The sequence below is a fragment of the Phyllobates terribilis genome, unplaced genomic scaffold (genome assembly GCF_046119375.1).
Source record: "Phyllobates terribilis strain yellow unplaced genomic scaffold, ASM4611937v1 Scaffold_1__5_contigs__length_1240528914, whole genome shotgun sequence".
In the NCBI taxonomy this organism is placed as follows: domain Eukaryota; kingdom Metazoa; phylum Chordata; class Amphibia; order Anura; family Dendrobatidae; genus Phyllobates; species Phyllobates terribilis.
In genome coordinates, this window is record NW_027362761.1 from 997,420,797 (window position 1) to 997,442,107 (window position 21,311).

The following is a 21,311-nucleotide window of genomic DNA, read 5'->3' on the forward strand; positions in this document are numbered from 1 at the left end:
TCTGCATGGACTCGGGTGAGTGCGCCCGGGGAGTGACAGAAGAGGAGACAGGTTTCTGAAAAGTAGGAGCTAGGCGGGGAAACCTTCTCTCACGGGTGGTCTCTTTGATACGTTCTTGAAATTGGATGTCAATCCGGGTAGCCAGAGACACCAGGTCATTCAGGGTGGTAGGAATGTCCCGACCGGCGAGCTCATCTTTAATCCGACCGGAAAGGCCCTCCCAGAAGACGGACACCAGGGCCTCATTATCCCAGGCAAGCTCAGAAGCGATGGTGCGGAACCGTATGGCATATTGGCCCACGGTGAGACTCCCTTGGCGGAGACATAGCAAAGAGGAGGCAGATGAGGTCTTTCGTCCCGGTTCATCGAAGACCCTACGGAAAGCAGTGAGGAAAGATGACAGGTCGGACACCAGGGGATCCCCTCTCTCCCACAGAGGGTTAAGCCATGCCAGTGCCTCCCCAGTGAAATGGGACATGATGAATGCCACTTTGGCTCGGTCGGAGATAAACTGGTGAGCCAGGAGTTCAAAGTGCAGGGTGCACTGGTTTATGAAGCCCCGAGCTTGAGCGGGGTCGCCTCCGAAGCGAGGAGGTGCAGAAAGCCGGGGACCGGGGCAGGATGCCATGGTATTGGTGGGCAGCGGCGCTGCCGGGTTGCGAGTCATGACACTAGCGGTGGTTGCTGGTGGAGCAGTCAGAGTGTCCAGGCGAGAGTTGACATTCCGCAGGTGGCTCTGGATGGACTCCTGTTGGGACCTCTGACGGGACAGTTCATGGCATAGGTCCGAGAGCGAGGGAGTTTGGGTGCCACCGGGTTCCATGGCCCGAGCAAACTGTAACGGATCTGGGAGGCGGAACCACTGAGCAACTATACAAGGGGGCGGTCCATGTAAGGAAGCGGGTGGCTCCCAGGGAAGACGGGCAGGTTGTCATGGCAAGGACAGGGACAGTCTCTGGGTAGAAGGGCAGGTAGTCACGGCAAGTGACAGGGACAGTCTCTGGGTAGAAGGGCAGGTAGTCACGGCAAGTGACAAGGACAGTCTCTGGGTAGAAGGGCAGGTAGTCACGGCAAGTGACAGGAACAGTCTCTGGGTAGACTAGCAGACAAGTAGAAGGTGGACACTCCCAGGTGAGCGGGCAAGAGTCTCTGGACGGCCAGGTGGTCATGGCAAGTGACGGCAGAGCCTCCAGGTAGGCTAGCAGGCAGGTAGCAGGTGAGCGCTCCCAGGTGAGCGGGCAAGAGTCTCTGGACTGGCAGGTGGTCACGGCAAGTGACGGCAGGGCCTCCAGGTAGGCTAGCAGGCAGGTAGCAGGTGAGCGCTCCCAGGTGAGCGGGCAGGCTGGTCCATAGACAGACTGACAGGTGTCAGAAGGCAGACCGTCGGACCGCAGGCTTGCAAGCAGGTAAGCGGATATCAGGCAGGTATCAAGCAGGAATCTGGCAGGTGACTGGCAGGTAACAGGCAGGAATCTGGCAGGTGACTGGCAGGTAACTGGAAACGGGACCTGAGGGCTGAAGCAGAGTGAAGGCTTTGCAACAACATTGCTCGGGCACCTCCATTTTGGAGGAGGTGCCTTATATATGGAGAGGTCCTCCGGCCATTGGCCGGGGACTCCTTAGGACGGCGCGCACGGCCCCTTTAAGAGAGGGGGAGCGCGCGCGCGCCCTAAGCACAGAGGCCGGGAAGCAGCGCACGCTGCCAGCAGAGCGGAAGGAAGCCGCCGGGCACGGAGCGGAGAGGTGAGGGGAACGGCGTCCCTGCCTAGCAGGGGGCAGGGACGCCGACGCTACACAGATAATAGCAAGTATATGACTTGTGAGGCTATGTTCACATCACTTTTTAGCCACACATTCATGGCTGTCGGAGCTTTCATCTGAAGCCTTGAAAAATTGGATTCAGCGTATCCGCTGATGGGGTCATTGACTTTAATGAAGCTGTCACTTTGTGCTCTGCCTGACCTCATTATCGCCAGCATTTGCCTTTTTCAGTCGTGTACAAAAACGTGATCAACCATGTTTTTGTGCCTGCCTGAAAAAGGCGGATACTGACGGAAAATAGGTCAGACAAAACAGAAAGTGACACCATCTGAATCATTAAATTCATCAGCCCCATATACGGATATGTCTGAATCCCATTTTTCAGGGCTTCAGAAACAAACCCTGCTGAAGACACTGACATGTGGCAAAAACATAATGTGTACATAGCCTAAATTACATCTTCTGAGGCACGGGCTTAATGGTTACATGTGAAGCCACATATCTTATACATATCTTATACTGTATCTAGTAGTCTCTTATCTAGTTTACACGCATCTGCCCTCTGGCCCTCTATCTTTCCAGGTAGTACTTTCCTTTCCTTCTGCCTGAAGCCCACTCACAGTGTACAATCGGTGCCTCAGCTTCGCTATCTAGACTTCTTCCTCTAAATTCCAAGTCCAGCTTCTACTTGCCACTTTCCTTCTTACCTTGCCATCTAAGAGTCCTCACAAACTCATAGCTACCTCTCTGAACTTCTGGGTCAGTATCACTGAAGTTGCTTCTTCACCTCTCTCCCAGATCTCTGTCCTGATCCTAGGTCTTATCAGCTGTACTCCAGCTTCTCATCCACTAATCAGTATTGGGGTCAATGTATAAGCATGGTATCCTCATCCTTATCACACTCGCCCTGGTGCGGCCTTCTCTTTGCTTCTCAGTCTCCCACTTGTTCTCTTGTAACACACTGCTCCATAACTATTACTAACCAGAAATCATTACCCTTTTTTCTTTTAGACCAAAATCCCCCCTAGGGACAGGGCTGTCTCACTTTAACTCTTCCCTGCCAGGCTGCCTATTGTCTCATACCTTTCACATTAAAGGGATTACGATAAACCATAGCATTAACCATAAAATCGCAATATTTGGGGGTGTCAGCAATCTTTAACTCCTTTACACAGTCACAGGTTGTAGACCAGTTTAGGACTAGCATCAAATGTACTTACAGTAATTTGGGGAAAATGGGATCTTTACCTACCTGTAAATATATCATTTTAAATATCAAAATGTTTATTAGACTTTTACAGTGCTTTACCTTCAAGAAAGGACATCACGTCTTTGCTTAGTGGTCCCCTTCTCATTCCCACCATAAAGAGATAAGAAAAAGACATTTAATGTATAATCAATGATAGGTGCAGGTATATCATCACAAACATAACAGAGCACATATTATCACTATACAAATCCTTGATATACCATAAAAAACTCTGGGTGACACCCCAATAGAAGCAATATCATAGAGACAAACAGAGACTTGGTGTCCTCTAGTACCATTTATATATAACCTTCAAATGGAAATCTTATCCCTTGGGATGCCCTGATTTATTGAGCCACATTGATAATAACTATTTACATTTTCCGAGAGCCTCTCTGCAATCACACATTCCATGTAACACAGCCAGTTAATTTTATCTCATCTATAAATTCCCTTCCTGCAACCAATTTTGGGCTATGAGCTTCCTGGCCACGTTTAACATTCTATCCATAGGCAACTTTACAGGTTCTGTGGTAGTAAATCTTCTAAAAAGCAATGCATACAAACATATGTCAACAAATTAATAGAAAGATCATATATAGAATTCACCAGCTCAGTTACTTTTGACGAAAATACTTGTTTTAGAATGAGCACGGAATATTTTGTTTTCATTTCACATCTTATTATAACTATAAGTATTATTGGGGTCTAGAGTATGATTAGCCAGTAAAGCAGAAACACTGGCTTATTGTTGTGTGCCAATCTTATGAAAATAAAGATTACTGAATATATTATGTTAAAATGAACCTGACAACCTGACATGTAAAATAATGCTATTAACCAGCAGATATGGGGTTAATCTGCAGGTTAATAACATTCTGTCCCTGTGTGGTCTTTGCTATGAGAGCCCCATTGCTGGAAGGAAATTAACTTTATTCCCCCGGCATCCTCACTCTTTCAGTCACAGGGGCGATGCTGGCATGGTTACAGTCACCACTCTAAACATAGAAAGCGGTGTCCGTATCCGCGCCCAAGACACTGACAGACAGCAAGCCCAGCATTAGAGCCAGATGTCAGTAAGTGTCATGGACGCAGTTACAACTGCCGATTTCTATACACTGAGACTGGAAGCCGGGGGAAGTAAAGTTAAATTTCCTCCCAGCAGTGGGGCTCTCAGTGCAGATTCTGCATGTTGTCAGAACGATATTAACTTGCAGATTAGCCCCATATCTACAACTTAATAGCATTATTTTACGTGACAGGTTCCATTTAAACAATTTTTCAATATACTTTGTGTTTCAACACTTGATGGTTTCCAAGTTCTTTTCTAGCTGTGGGTGCATTGAAACATCTTTTCCAATAGAAAGATAACCTGTCCTGATCATGTGATGGACACCCAGGTGCAAGGCTCATTATAAAACAAGGCTCTGATAACTGTACTGTAATGCACTGTGTGATCACATGATCGGGAAAGATTTTCACCTTCTAAGGGCGTAGTTAGAAGGCCATATAAATCGGATGGAAATTGGACCACAATGCAAGGACTGTCCAGCGAATCCCCCGACCTGAGCGTGACAGTTTCATATATCTCTATGCAGCTGTCACATTCGGAATTGCAGACCGATCTCGGTCCAATTCATATCACCGTCTCACTACACCCTAAATGTAAACAATATAGAATCAGTCCCACATTTTCCATTTGTGGATCCCCTGCTGTGTATTTTGCTGTTTGCAGTGTATTACACCAACAAATTACCCCAGCAGAAAAAGTGGATGAGATTTTACCAAATCACATTGACAATCTGCTAAAATTTTGCAGCTGAAATCTTAAATGCTCTACTTACAAGTCAATATTTCCTGAAGATATTAACCATTGATTTTACCCTTTGCAATGCAACAAATATTGTTACTGATTTTGATGCAGGGTTGGCATGGATCTGCAGAAAAATCTGCAGTTAAAAATTTGCAATTTGTAAAGTACCCTAAAAATTTCCATGATGGTTCTCTGATTTCTAACCAAATATAGTGATCACAGAGCAGAAATGATGCAGAAATAAAGAATTGATACAAATATTACTGAATTCTAAAATGCCCCTTTAACACCTTTCTGACCTTTGCCTTAAAGAAATTGTCCACTACTTTGACATTGATGCCCTATCAATGCACGAGGCACCAGCGGCGATTAGCTATTATCGGTGCCGGTGGCAGTGGCAGCCAGCCAGAAGTCCTTACCTGTGGTGCTTGGCTGTCAAGTTGTAGTGGCCGCCGCTTGTAACTGCACATCTGCCTCCCAAGCAATTGAATGGGAGGCAGATGTGCAGTTACAAGCGGCGGCCGCTACAACTTCCCGGACTTCCAGCCGGCGGCCGCCGGCACTGATAACAGCTGATCGGCGGGGGTGCATCAATGTCAAAGTAGTGGACAACCCCTTTAAACGGAATATGTAATTAGAAAATGACCTCATGTTTAAATCATGTTTTCGTGTTAATGTTTTTTTTTTTAAATTGGAAATGTTTTTTTTCATATCATAATCTGTATTAAAATGAGTAATTTTGCAATTTTTCACAATGGCCACTGGGGCTTTTTTAAACTTCTACTTAAAATAACAGCAATAGACTGACATAAACCCTACCTTTTCTATTGAAGCATCCAGTGAGTGCGTACAAAGGTCATTGTGAAGGTCATTGTGAGCTGTGACATGACCTATTGTGAATGATTAATCCTGAGTTATCAGCTATGTATAAAGTTATGTGTCATTCTATTCTCGCCTCTGAGGATTAAGAGACTGCTGAATACTATTCCTGAAAAAAAACAAAAACAGGAAGTAAAAGTCTAAAATAGTCCCAGTGGATAGTATAAAACAGCAATTTTGTTTTTTAATATAGCTTGTAATATGAAATAAAATTTACTTTTTAAAACAATATATGTAACACAAATCTGATTTAAACAATAGGTAATTTTTTGATGACACATTGCCTCTACTGTACATTGTAGGAAGTTCTTTCTGATGTGATTTCATGATAGTTGATTATGTTGCACAGCATTGGCATCATTTAAGGACACCAATGTATTATAGCGCTAACACCCTTCTCTAACACCATTTTACAGAATACCGATCTCATCCCATTTAACCCATTAGATTCAGCATCTAACCAGTTAGAAAGTGAAGGTTTCATTTGTCACTCTTTCATTGCCTCTACATCAGAAAAAAATAGCACAGCATGCTTATAGAAACTCCATCTCAAATCTAAATGTACCATTTTGTACATGTTGTGAAAGTATCTTTCATAAAATGTATGTCGTCCTTTTCTACCCATAGTATTCGAGTGTACGAAGTAACCTTGTCAGATACTCACATATAGCTCATCATTGAGATCATTATCGATCCTGGTCAAGTATCTAAAAAACCCCATATCATCAGGCTTCCTCCACCGAACTTGACAGTTTCTTCAATTTCTCGATCCGTTAGCCCCTTTTTCCCTTGTTTATTCCAGGCCCATTTGAATCTATCAAAGCCTAATCTATCGACTTTCGTTTCATTGCTCCAAATCACCCGTTTCCAATCTTCTACTGTCCACAGTTCATACTTGTTTGTAAACTGGAGGCAATGCCTCTTATGACGATATTGAAGTCAAGACTTCTTTTTTCTGGCCACCATTCCAGACTTGTGGAATATGCGTCGCACGGTGCTTGCATGGACATCTGTGATCTCATTATTATCAAGCATTCGAGCCAACTCCACTGCCATGTTTATCACATCAGAACTTGTGATGAGCCGACTTGCTGATATTTTACCTGGACGTCTACCTCTTGGCTTTTGAATGGATGGACGGACTTCATTTTGTATTCTTCCAACTGTCATGGAGCTCACATGATGCCGTTTGGCAATTTTTATGACCATGAGACTGCTGCTTCTCTTTTTTTGGGAAATCTTCTTCATGGATGCTCCTTGATTCGAACCAGTGACCTTTCCCTTCAGAATCAACCTAATAACACACTGAGCTATTAGGGAATGTGAGAACAGGTGCAATCTGCATAACTAATCATATTCTAAATAGTTACAAGACAAATTTACGTATGAGATAGCCAAGATAATTCTCTATAAAATTATGGTAGTCTCGCATTCGAAGCAATAGTGTATGGTGATGTATGGAGCCTAAAAGTCAAAAGTTTAAAACATTTATACCCTTTTGCTCCTCATTGTAAGACCAGTAGGTGGGCACAGATCAAGTGACCAAAGATATTAAAGGACAATAGAATAGTTGCAGCTGTCTTTTCATTATAGCTTTACAGGAATGTTGCACACATATTTTACAGTCTTTGTTTTAATGACCTCAGCATGAAGGTCTATTGCCCTTCAATTTGTAGCTTTAATACTATTTTCTTTTGATTTCAGGCTGACGCTTACACTGTCCTGTCCTATGGATCTAAAAAATTTTCCTATGGATGTGCAAACTTGTATAATGCAACTGGAAAGCTGTAAGTGTGACGCTAAAAACCGTAATATTTACAAATAGAGCCACTGAACCTACAGTTGAAACCAGTTGTTTACTTACACTATATAAAAAGACACATATGCATGTTTTCTCAATATATGACATGAAATCAGAATAAACCTTTCCCGTTTTAGATCAATTAGGATTACCATAATTTTTAATATTTGCCAATTCCCAGAATAATGAGAGAGAGAGAATGTTTTAAGGCATTTTAGTACTTACTATAAAGTCAAAAGTTTACATACAGTACAGACCAAAAGTTTGGACACACCTTCTCATTTAAAGATTTTTCTGTATTTTCATGACTTTGAAAATTGTACATTCACACTGAAGGCATCATAACTATGAATTAACAAATGTGGAATTATATACAGTACAGACCAAAAGTTTGGACACACCTTCTCATTTAAAGATTTTTCTGTATTTTCATGACTATGAAAATTGTACATTCACACTGAAGGCATCAAAACTATGAATTAACACATGTGGAATTATATACTTAACAAAAAAAGTTTGAAACAACTGAAAATATGTCTTATATTCTAGGTTCTTCAAAGTAGCCACCTTTTGCTTTGATGACTGCTTTGCACACTCTTGGCATTCTCTTGATGAGCTTCAAGAGGTAGTCACCGGAAATGGTTTTCACTTCACAGGTGTGCCCTGTCAGGTTTAATAAGTGGGATTTCTTGCCTTATAAATGGGGTTGGAACCATCAGTTGTGTTGTGCAGAAGTCTGGTGGATACACAGCTAATAGTCCTACTGAATAGACTGTTAGAATTTGTATTATGGCAAGAAAAAAGCAGCTAAGTAAAGAAAAACGAGTGGCCATCATTACTTTAAGAAATGAAGGTCAGTCAGTTTGAAAAATTGGGAAAACTTTGAAAGTGTCCCCAAGTGCAGTTGCAAAAACCATCAAGCGCTACAAAGAAACTGGCTCACATGAAGACCGCCCCAGGAAAGGAAGACCAAGAGTCACCTCTGCTTCTGAGGATAAGTTTATCCGAGTCACAAGTCTCAGAAATCGCAGGTTAACAGCAGCTCAGATTAGAGACCAGGTCAATGCCACACAGAGTTCTAGCAGAAGACAAATCTCTTCAACACCTGTTAAGAGGAGACTTTGTGCAGCAGGCCTTCATGGTAAAATAGCTGCTAGGAAACCACTGCTAAGGACAGGCAACAAGCAGAAGAGACTTGTTTGGGCTAAAGAACACAAGGAATGGACATTAGATCAGTGGAAATCTGTGCTTTGGTCTGATGAGTCCAAATTTGAGATCTTTGGTTCCAACCACCGTATCTATGTGTGATGCAGAAAAGGTGAACGGATGGACTCTACATGCCTGATTCCCACCGTGAAGCATGGAGGAGGAGGTGTGATGGTGTGGGGGTGCTTTGCTGGTGACACTGTTGGGGATTTATTCAAAATTGCAGGCATACTGAACCAGCATGGCTACCACAGCATCTTGCAGCGGCATGCTATTCCATCCGGTTTGCATTTAGTTGGACCATCATTTATTTTTCAACAGGACAATGACCCCAAACACACCTCCAGGCAGTGTAAGGGCTATTTGACCAAGAAAGAGAGTGATGGGTTGCTATGCCAGATGACCTGGCCTCCACAGTCACCAGACCTGAACCCAATCGAGATGGTTTGGGGTGAGCTGGACCGCAGAATGAAGGCAAAAGGGCCAACAAGTGCTAAGCATCTCTGGGAACTCCTTCAAGATTGTTGGAAGACCATTTCCGGTGACTAGCTCTTGAAGCTCATCAAGAGAATGCCAAGAGTGTTCAAAGTAGTCATCAAAGCAAAAGGTGGCTACTTTGAAGAACCTAGAATATAAGACATATTTCCAGTTGTTTCACACTTTGTTGTTAAGTATATAATTCTACATGTGTTAACTCATAGTTTTGTTGCCTTCAGTGTGAATCTACAATTTTCAAAGTCATGAAAATACAGAAAAATCTTTAAATGAGAAGGTGTGTCCAAACATTTGGTCTGTACTGTATATTTTATTAGTATTTGGTACCATTGCCCTTAAACTGAATGACTTGGGTCAAACGTGTGGGATATCCTTCCACAAGCTTCTCACAATAGTTGGTCGGAATTTGGGCCCTTTCCTCCTGACAAAACTGGTATAACTGATCCAGGTTTGTAGGTCGCCTTGCTCGCACCTGCCTTTTAAGCATTGCCCATAAATGTTCAATAGGATTGAGATTATTATTATTATTTATTTAGATTAGGGCTTTGTGATGGCCACTCCAAAACATTGACTTTGTTATCCTTAAGTCACTTTGTTACCATTTTGGCAATATGCTTCGGGTCATTGTCGATTTGGAAGACCCATTTCCGCCCAAGCTTTAACTTCCTGACTGATGTCTTGAGATGTTGCTTCGGTATTGCCATATAATCTTCTTTTCTCATGATGCCATCTATTTTGTGAAGTGAACCAGTCCCTCCTGCAGTAAAACAACCCCACAACATGATGCTGCCACCCCCGTTTTTCACAGTTGGCATGGTGTTCTTAGGCTTCCAAGCTTCTCCCTTTTTCCTTCAAATGTAACGATGGTCATTATGCCCAAAAAGTTCAATTTTAGTCTCATCAGACCACAGGACATGTCTCCAAAAATTAAGGTCTTTGTTCCTGTGTACATTTGCAAACATTAATCTGGCTTTTTTATGTTTCTTTTGGAGTAATGGCTTCTTACTGACAGAGTGGCCTTTCAGCCCACGTTGATACACTACTTGTTTCACTGTGGATATTGACACTATCTTACCAGCTTCCGCCATCATCTTCACAAGGTATTTTGCTTTTGTCCTTGGATTGATACGCACATGTCGGACCAAAGCACGTTCATCTCTGGGACACAGAACCCGTCTCCTTCCTGAGGGTATGATGGCTGGATATTCCCATCTTGTTTGTACTTGTGTATAATTATTTGTACAGATGAACGAGGCTGAGCCAGACTTGTGCAAGTCTACAATTCTCTTCCTGATATCTTGGCTGATTTCTTTAGACATTTCCATGATGCTACACAAAGAAGCAGTGTGTTTCAGGTGTGCATTAAAATACATCCACAGGTGGGTCTCTAAATTAACTCAGATGTTGCCAAAAAACCTATCAGAAGCTTTCAAACACATGACATCATCATATGGGCAGTCCAGAATTGTTTAAAGGCATAGTGATGTTAGTGTATGTAAACTTTTGACTTTGCTGTAAGTAATAAAAATGCCTTAAAACATTCTCTCTCTCTCATTATTCTGGCATTTGGCAAATATTAAAAATTATGGTAATCCTAAATTACCTAAAATGGGAAATGTTTATTCTGATTTCATGTCAGATATTGAGTGTATCTGTAGCCCTATATACAGGCCCACTGACTACTTACAAGATTGAAGACACCTGTGATGCTAATTAGTGGATACAACTTGATTTAACATGTCCCTTTTGTCACATTATTTTCAGGGGTACCATCATTTCTGTCCAGGCCTATTTCATGAGTTTAATTTTTTTAAAAATTCTGTGGAAGCAGGGTTGAAAAGCAATGTCTGACTTTCATTTGTTTATTTTCATAGATTTTTAATTTATTATTACTTTTGTCAGATTCAAGTTATTTCTGTGACCATTGTGGATTTTTCTTTCATTAAACAAGGGGTACCAGCAATTTTGACCACGTGTGTAAGCTGCCAATACACTGTGAAAAATTTGAAGCAAATCTTCTACATATGAACATACCCTGAGTCTTCACTCGTTAAAGTTGTTTTATTGCTTAACCCCAAATTTAAAAAAGCAAAACAAAAAACATTTAACAATTTTTAATCATATTATTTTTACGTCCAACATTTTGTGCTGCTTAGTTCCTTAATATTTCTTTATATACAACAGAGCTCTTTATTCTGCTACAGAGATCCAAACCATCAGCATAGTTATATACAAGTTTTCCGTTATATTGCAATTTTGCAACCAAAATAGATAGATGTTTAAGGTTTCCCTTTTGCACAACTATAAAGAGGTTGTCTCTTAAAAACAACCATTCTATAAATATAACCACTCCAGTGAACAGCTGAGTGTGAGGAGTCCCGCTCCAGTGTTCCGCTTGATAGGACATAAAAAGGGAGGATTTGTGTTACCTTAAATTTCTCCATCAGATGGTGTAGGCATAATGTAGCTATTGTTACATTGCTAATTGATTAGAGAAGAGCAAATTGAAGCAAAACAAAAAAATTTTGGCTGCCATTTTGCTAGATTGTTTAGAGGTCTGGGAAGGGGTTAGAATAAAATAGCACATTATTCTAACTTGTCTAGGCTTCTATGCCCTCACTTAACTCTTTATACCATATTATATGCCGTCATAGCTCCGGGTCCTCCACACGGATCATCAGTTCTTCCGATGCTGTGGCCCACGGGGTCATGGGGGCAATGTATGTCTATGGTGTGTAACATCACCCATTTGACAACATGGGCGTTAGCACCAGAAGAACCGAAGGCTCATGAGTTGGTCCAGGGAGCCGTAGTGAGAGCCGCAAAGGAGTCAGTTGAGGGTCAAGGACTGGAGAATAATGTGCTTTATTTTTTTTGCCTTTTCCTCATCTCTGATTATTATGCTGTGCTGTAAATAAATGGCAATCGAGGCATTATTGATTTTGACTGTTTTTATTCAGTCCAAATGAAGCGAATCTGCCTTAAATGAATGTCAGGAGATTTACTTTTATCTAATAATGATTAAGAATTATTTACAAAAGATTAAATGAAAATGTATATAAAATCGTATAACATGTTAACAGACACAAAATTAATTGTCATATTTTCATCACTCTATATGAGACCATAAAAGAAAAGTTATCTTTCTGTAATGTAACCATTATTAACACTTTTGATAAACACTATACAATAAACCTGTATAATTAACTTTTCATCCTTTGCAAACACATTCACTTTGGCAGAACAGATTTTGATATAGCAGTTGTTTCTTGTCAGATTAATGTCTTTGAATTTAGGATGTTTCTTCTGGCAACTGTTGACATGCTTCAGATGATAATCAGTATTACCCACAGCTGTTTTCAATTGAATACACACCATACTATTGAGTATCAAAGTATTTTATATGGAGTCAAGAAGATAATTCCAAGACATGTGTTCATGGAACCAGAAAACACGTCCTTGACGCTATAATAGAGACCTTTATAGAGCAATTAAATATAGAAATTAACATTTTAATTTCTGTAACTTTTGTCATTAATATTTAGTAAAAAGAGGCAATCTTTATTTTTACTTAAGAAAGAGTCTGAATGATTATTATTTTATGTTGTCGCGTGACAGAACCGTCATATGACATATTTATCTCTAGGTTATGCTTATATGTCTTCCAGTTGGATACACAATGAATGATCTTATTTTTGAATGGCAAGACAATGCACCTGTACAGATAGCAGATGGACTGACTCTTCCACAGTTTGTCCTAAAAGAAGAAAAAGACTTACGTTATTGTACCAAGCACTATAATACAGGTAATCCTCTCCTAATCCTCCTACCTGATCTTATTATTGCACTTTTTTCCTGTACTATTAATTCACTGACATTTAAGAGTCTTTAAATATTTCGAGCCTTTCATTGTGATAAAATAAAAAATTTAATCGCTAATCAATTGTACAAAACATTATTATTACATTACATTATTATTTGGCTATATATATCAAAATCTTAAGGCATATCAACTACATCAATCCATTGCCAATCGACTTCAAATCAAATTTCCTGAACTTTGTAGGTCTCAACAAATTCAAAACAATTTGCAATTCGACTCAATAAAAATACCAGGCCCCATTTCACATGCTGCTGAAGATTGCATTAACATTTTACAGCCTAGGAATAGGAGGTAAGAGTGCGCAGTTCATTATTACAGAACGGGATAAAAAGGCCTAAATCTGATTGCAGTGTTCTGCTGCCATGATGAAGAACATTGTATTGTTATTCACAGACTGAGACTACCACTCCCATTTTCAAAGATTCAAGTGATAGGGAGGTGCAGGACCAGCAGAGTCAGTGTGACTATTAATTGATTGATCTCTTATAGATTGCAATAGAGCACCTAGATAAAACCATTTTTTTGTTATTGATGCACTGCAAACAATGAGGGCAGAGTAATAATCCTCCTTCCTATTTTGCTACAGAAATAAAATACTGAAACAAAGGCTTGTGTCAGATAAAGTTTGCTTCTTAGCTTTTGAGATAGACATAAACTATATTCTTTTTCACATTCCTTTTCCTTTTTTTATATAAAGGTTTAAAAAGACAAAAGAAAACTCTCTACATTCCAGAAATATAATTGAAACTGTGTGTTGTTAAATGGGCCGTTGGTTAACACTAATTACTATCCATTTTCCCTTGCCAGATATGAGGAGATATGAGATCACTTACACCTAAAATAGGGTACGTTTGCATTAAAGTGTTCAAGAGCAGTTCAATAGAGACCTATGAAATCACAGAATATTCTACATGTTTTTTACGGGCAATTAAAGTCTTTACAATACTGAGAATAAGAGCAAATTTATTCGCTGCATCTCGAATAAGAGCAAATTTATTTGCTGCAAATCAAATTAAAAAAAATTCAAAGCTGGAGAATTCGAATGTCAAAAAATTCACTTATTTTTACCAATATATCAAAAAGTGCTGTAAAAAGTGACAGTTTGTAATCTGTCAATGTAAGACAAATGTGAAATAAAAAAAATAGCGATGAAGGGATCTGCAAGAGGAATGAAATCAATAAATGTGAAAAAGCATTACAAAAAGGGTGTAAAGCCCCTCTAATAGGCAAGCCTCTCTAACAGATCGCTAAATCATAACTTTTATTATTGACGCATTAAAACTTTGTGTAATCTTAGGGATAATGTTAGAATGTAAAGAAAATGTCCCATCCACTGATAAAGCTGCTGATGCAGTGAAACATGTTGATGGCCTTTTTAATGTGTAATTTATCTTTAAACAAACACTGTTGGTTCACCAGTTAAAGGGAATCTGTCACTCCGTGGGACTTATCAGACCTCTAATATGGGCATACAGGTGACAGAAATGTAAATCTATACATACCTGCATGTCCCATATTGGAGGTTTGCTTTCTTTGAAATAGTGTTTTATTAATTCAGTTTTCACATAGTTCCCGTCTGGGCGACACTAAGAAATCCCCGCCTACTTACTCAATTTCCATATTCCTGCCCTCCCATGCACGTCTCTTCTAGTTCATATCCCGTACATGTGCAAAGCGCCTCTAACGCAAGGCACGCCTTTTTGCTCCCGGCCTCATTTTTCCCTGCGGTGGCTAGTGGCCTAGTGCGCGGGGGGCGCCGGGGAGTTACTGTGACTTCAGTGACCTCCGGCGTGTGCAACAACAAAGTTAGCTCCCCACTTCCTCCCGGCATCCTGAAAGGAACCATAGTGTATATATGTATACACTTATACATATATACGTGTGTATAGATATATATGTATGTATATACTGTACATATACACATGTATACATATATACACTATGGTTCCTATCAGGATGCCTGGAGGAAGTGGGGTCTCAGGATCACCCAAGAGCTGATACGTACCAGAGCCAGGAGTCACGAAGGCCCCGCAAGCTGGGAGCGCGTACTCCAAGAGAAGGCCCTACCACAAAGTCAGCCGGTGCAGGACAGAGACAAATTTAGGCCTCGCTCGAGGCAGGTCATAAACTTACTACACAAAGGCAAGAAACAGGAGGCCCTATACCCGCTCACTGGGGAGGATCTTGATATGCACACTTCACCCTACAGTGCTCCGGGATGTGCCTGAATTTCCATCAGTAAAAGGTACTGAAGTGACTATTGTGTCCGTTCCTGTTCTTGTTCCGACCTGACTGGGTCACATCTGTCCTGCATCCTTACATCCACGCTGCCCTGAGGCCTAGCTCCACCTGTGGGGAGCTATACCACGCAAGCTGCCTTAACACCGGCCTCAGTGGGCTGCCGCAGCGCTGGTGATCCTCATCAGACACCGCAGGTGGCGTCACGAACTTCTATATAATTTTCCACCCGTTTTTTAAGGAGAGGCCCAGAGTATGGGCCCGGGAGTCGACTACCGCGACATCTCCCAAGATCAGGCAACAAGGCCCGGGGCGCCGAGTCATCCCCATCCCCTGGGCTACACACATGAGCGGGATGTGAACGTGAAGAGTGCACGTTAAGGGGCCCTATGACGTGCAGGGGAGGGGAGAAATATGGAAATTGAGTAGGTAGGCGGGGATTTTTTAGCGTCCCCTGGATGGGAACCATGTGAAAACTGAATTTTTAAAACCAGTTTCAAAGAAAGCAAACCTCTAATATGGGACATACGGTTATGTATACATTTACTTTTCTATCACCTGTATGCTCATATTAGAGGTCTGATAAGTCCCAGGGCGTGACAGATCCAGTTTAATATCAATAGAACAGATCAGGAATACAGTCCTTTGTTATTTTAAGCATTGAATGTGCTATGTATTACATTAATGATGAGGGGGGAACATGCCAAATGTTTGGATTTTAATTCCCACATTATCAGTAAAATATGAAATACTGATAAGCAGCATGCAGAAATTCTTAGACAGTGACAGAGTCATTAGCATGGAGCATGCACTGTGATACACAAAGTCTCTATAGCTTCTAGTGTGAATGCCTACATAACACATGCACAATTTCTGATTCTAGATGAATCAGTAAAAATTCTTTGACGGCTTCCTTACCATATGAAATAGGCATAGATATGTAGAAGATTGCCCCATGGACTACTATTATTACCATGTAGTATTTTAGCTCCATACAAAGTTTAGTATAGAGGATAATATATTTTTGAGCATATCAGTCAACTCAAGAGTTGGATTGGTCAATTTTTGTTTTGGTTCATCTTATGATATGTTAGTGCATGTCTGAATAACCTAAGGCCCAAGGGCCATATACAGCCCATCATTAAAATTTGTGTGGCCCCCAACCATCTATATACAGTAGTTTCTATGTCAGAGGGAAGAAGAATAGCACAATGCACATAAGCAGGAAAGAGCAAGGACAAATAGAGCACTTTGTAACCATAGCTTGGTCCCCCATACATCAACAGACTAGAGTTCCTTGACCCCTTTTTAGCACTGCAAACTGGCATATGTGAGTTATGTATGCAGCACTCACTATTCTATTTCAAGGGAATTGTGAAATGCAACCGGCTACTACAACACCCATAGAGAGTTACAAGTGTGAAGGGTCTTCTCTCTAGAGTACTGATTGGGGAAAAAGAGCACCCCGTTCTCCAGATATGTGGGAGCCTTGGTTGTAGAACCTATATCTTAGTTATTTATTAAATTATTACATATAGTGTTATATGCCGTAACTCTTGTAATGTAATACCCCTTTAAGTTTTACTGCAGCTGTTGCAAGTCATTCAACATGTGTCCCTTGGACTAGAAAAGGTTGTGCACCCCGTGGTTTAGAATGTAATCTGCAGACCAACAGAATATAAAGAATTGTATCTTTTATAAGCAACACATGATCAGTGAGATACTATGTACTATTCTTCATAAGATTCCTGAACTTGAGGAATACAGATGTGTCATGTGCTACTGTACCAGATGGAGAATGCTGCTAGGTGGAACAGATGATGTTGTGCTGCTGCATCACAGAGCACAAATCATAATGGTACATGACAGGGAATGAAAAGTAAAAAAATGGATACAATGCTTACAGTGCTTGTAAAAATCATCCCTCTCCCACACCATGCAATCTAAAATTAAATTATAATTTGGATACAGAATTTCAGAAAAAGACTATGTTATCAAAGTGAAAATCTCTAAAAAGTTGTGCACCTATATTTTAACTATTGAATAAACTAATTAAATACAGAGCTACGTATTTATGAACTTTGGTATGGTACACTTAAAATTCTTGCTCAAACTTCCTAGATACATCAATAACAAGCTTAGTTAAAACTACCTATCAGCCAAGAGATAGATACAAGAAGATTTACAAAAATGGTAAATCCTCAGAGAATACTTTTAAGGCCACGGCCCCACTATCAGTATTTGGTCAGTATTCAGTCAGTATTTTTTCTCAGGAGTGGGAGACAAAACCAGGAGTGGGTGATGAATGCAAAATTGTTGCACTTGTTTCTATTATTCCTTTTCTCTGATTGTTCCTCACCTGGTTTTGGCTCCCACTCATGAGAAAAAATACTGACTGAATACTGACCAAATACTGATAGTGGGCTGTGGCCTAAGACCAGTATGCAGAACAAATGGGACTTTGTGCGCTATAACATATGATCCAGGTGTAATGATTTGCTGTGCATATGAAACCTATGCCTTCCATAAAGAACGATGCTGATCAGAGCTCCTATGAATTGTGAAAGTTGAAGTGGAACATGCACTTAATTTGAAAGTTACATTTTCAAGTAATACAACTTTATCTGGCCATTTTTTGTCTGTAGTGACTCAAGAAAAAATGTACAGCTACTTGGTATCCATTCTATGTAATAAATGTACAAGCCAAGCCTGCAAGATCTAAAGTCGATGTTGGCAGTGTCTCTTATCATTGTTTAGGACCAGGGATTTTTTTTTGTGCTTTTGTTTTTTCCTCACCTTTTTCCAAGAGTCATAACTTTTTTAATATTCCGTCGACATATACATATGAGGTCTTGATCTTTTTGGGAGATGCTGTGGTTTTGAAAGACACCATTTGTTTTGCCATAGAATGTACAGAAAAAAATTTAATTGAGGTAAAATCAGGAAAAGAATACAATTTTGACACTGTTTATTTTTACAATGTCTCTAAATTTTTTCCCTTCCTCTAGGAAAGTTTACATGCATTGAAGTTCGATTCCATCTTGAGAGGCAGATGGGCTACTACCTGATTCAGATGTACATTCCCAGTCTTTTGATTGTTATTTTATCATGGGTCTCATTTTGGATCAACATGGATGCAGCTCCAGCCAGAGTTGCCTTAGGGATAACTACTGTGCTGACTATGACAACCCAGAGCTCTGGTTCCAGAGCTTCACTGCCAAAGGTAAGTAACCTAAAATACATATTATATTGAAGTGTAGACTTATCCTCTTCAATTCCCTGAAGGTTCTGTTCCAGCACTCACCTGGTTCCTGCTGGTTTCTGCTTCCTGGTCTCATACTTGACACACTGGAAATGTCCACTCAACCAGTAAATGGCTGTACTAGAGACCCATCTCAGCCAGTGATTTTCTTATTGAGCATATCCAGTCATTTCCTGAGTGCCAAGACTGCCAAGACCAGAGAAGACCAGATGAGCACAGGACCTGAGAGGAAAGGAGGAGGGTGGTTTTCATTATTTTAAATATTTTAGAGCAGTTCAAGGCATTTCCCCAAAAAAATATTTTCCTGGAACATCTCTTTAAAACAATGGTATAATTTTCTAAAATATTCTAGAGATTATTCAATTGGCAAATTTATTAAACTTAAAATTAGCTTTATACAATTTTTGCCTTGTTTTTGTTAGAATAATCCTCTTATGATATATTGATCACAGAGTTTTTCATTGCAAAAAGCCTCAATGATAATCTTCTCTTTTTCTGTGGGGGATACTATCTGCATCTCAATTTTTCTGCAACTCCATGAAGCTTTACACAGATATTCTTAATGGCTGCCTATGAAATACACAAATGTGTCTGGGTCATCCAGACTGATAGACGGACATTGTAATTGCTCTTGCCTATAGATGAGGGTCATGAATGAGATAACTCCCTATATTAACTTAAATTTTTCTGACATTCTATTTGAAAATTAGTTTCCCAATGAAGACAAGATCATTTAAAGGAGTGGTCTCACATTGTATCTTCAGGAGTGCCCTGCTTCCAGCTTTCTGCTTTGTCCAGGACAAAGGCATGGTCACACAGCTGGTCAGAACGGTGCTCTCCCAGGCTGCTAGCAGATGAGCCTTTGCCTCTGAAGCATAGTTGAAGCATAGTGGGACCGAAACTGGCTGAATTCAGTGAATTCAGCAATCTGGTCAGCTTCAGAGTGAAATGAGCAGGCTGTAATGCATAGAGCCTGCTTGCACAGGAAATTAGCCACATGGGACTGAAGGGTGGCCAACATAAGCTAGGCAACGAGCTGTACGCTATAAAATTAGAAATACCTCCATTCTTGAGACCAGAGAGGATTTCAATAAAAGGTAAATTGCAATTCTTCTTGGCTTTATAAGCACTTTGCAATTTTATCCATTTATGAACTCGAGGCAACCCCTTTAAGTTACATGAAGCAGAGAAATTAGCTCGATAAAAAATAGAGATTAATTGTAAAGCTCTTAAATGGTAATGATAATTAAGCAGATGTGAAATATTTTGTTGATGGGGTGGCAAACTGAGCATGACAAAATGTAGAAAATATTGCTAATGACAATTGAAAGTAATGAAAACTCATAGGATACTTTTCCAAATTCATTAATGACAAAATAATAAAAAGATAGCAGCATTTCAATTATAAAGTTTATCATTATGATAAAGTTACCAACTATAAAAAGTAATATATACTGTAGTTTATAATAGAGAAGCAGAGGAAAAATAGAGTCCCAATCTCCAATAAAAAGTTCCCAAGTGATCTAGTATTTGGAGGGGCTAAAAATTGAAGATTGAGGTTGACTTGTCTACAGGACTTGCCTGACTAAGTTAAGGAGCTGTGTTAATAGTCCCTTATAAATGCTAACATGTATCATTTTTTATTCTTATTATAAAATTATTCTAAACTGCTGAGAATTTCAGAAACTTCAAAAGCTAAAAATTGAGCCCTTAGTAGTTTACACATTTAAATGGTTAATTGGAATAATAATGATGAAAACTAATTTAAGGAAATCATGTCAGGTTTTTAAAATACATGACTTTTTAGTCTTTTATTCAGGTATTTCAGTAATATTTTTTGCACAAATGCATATATTTGATTTAATTTAATTTTATATACATCACCTCGCTACAAGCTTATGAACCAGGACTAATCCTGTAAGGCATTTACTCATCGAGACTAGTTTGGGTTCAGTAGCTGCTGTCATACCCCCTGACTGTGGCTAACAGTGGAGAAGGAGCAAAAATGGTAATCCGCTCACCATCCAGTGAGGACAATTCAGAGTGAAAACCACTTGAATTCACATAGGAACTCTGGTAGACTTTGTTTGGTCAGGGTGTAATGTAGGGAGGGTGGAAACACAATAGGCTGGCATCCAAGTTAGAAGCGGGAGAGAAAGTCAATAAGGACAGGACTCCAGCACCAATGTAAAAATGTTAAAGCATAACTTTTACTGTGCAATTAAAAATATGGTTAGAAAAAAACCAAAAGACAAAAAAAGATTAAGGATCCATAAGCTTACGCGTTTCAGGTTAGCAACAGCTATGAATTAGGGTTGCTAACCTGAAACGCGTAAGCTTATAAATCCTTAATGTTTTTTATCTTTTTGTTTTTTCTCACCATGGACTTTTTCTCCCCACTTCTGATATGGCCGACAGTACCTGCACTGCCTAGGTCTTCACAGTTTGTGCTCCTTCTAACAACTTTGTTCCCCTGTCATAGTACTGCTATGCAAAGGGCTGTTGGCAGAGCTTTGACAGGACAACTAAGGTGCTGGGCGGAGCACAAACTATGGAAACCAGGGCAGTGCTGGAACTGTCAATCACATCCAGGGGGCATAACTGCAGCTATTGAACCTAGACTAGTCTCAGTGAGTAACCACCCAATAGGACTACAGTGAAGTGGTATACATAAGTTCATTTACTCAAATACATGAACTTGTATAAAACAATAAAACCATTACC

The 21,311-nt window shown here is 40.2% G+C and overlaps 1 protein-coding gene across 1 annotated transcript in view; it reads left to right on the forward strand.

The window, feature by feature from the left end:
- Window positions 1–21,311, forward strand: part of GLRA3 (glycine receptor alpha 3) — a 562,486-nt gene that overhangs the window by 388,156 nt on the left and 153,019 nt on the right. The window contains exons 5-7 of the mRNA XM_073656226.1: window positions 7,407–7,489; window positions 12,873–13,010; window positions 18,334–18,548. Of these exons, the coding sequence (XP_073512327.1) occupies window positions 7,407–7,489; window positions 12,873–13,010; window positions 18,334–18,548 (436 nt within the window). The remainder of the gene's footprint in view (window positions 1–7,406; window positions 7,490–12,872; window positions 13,011–18,333; window positions 18,549–21,311) is intronic.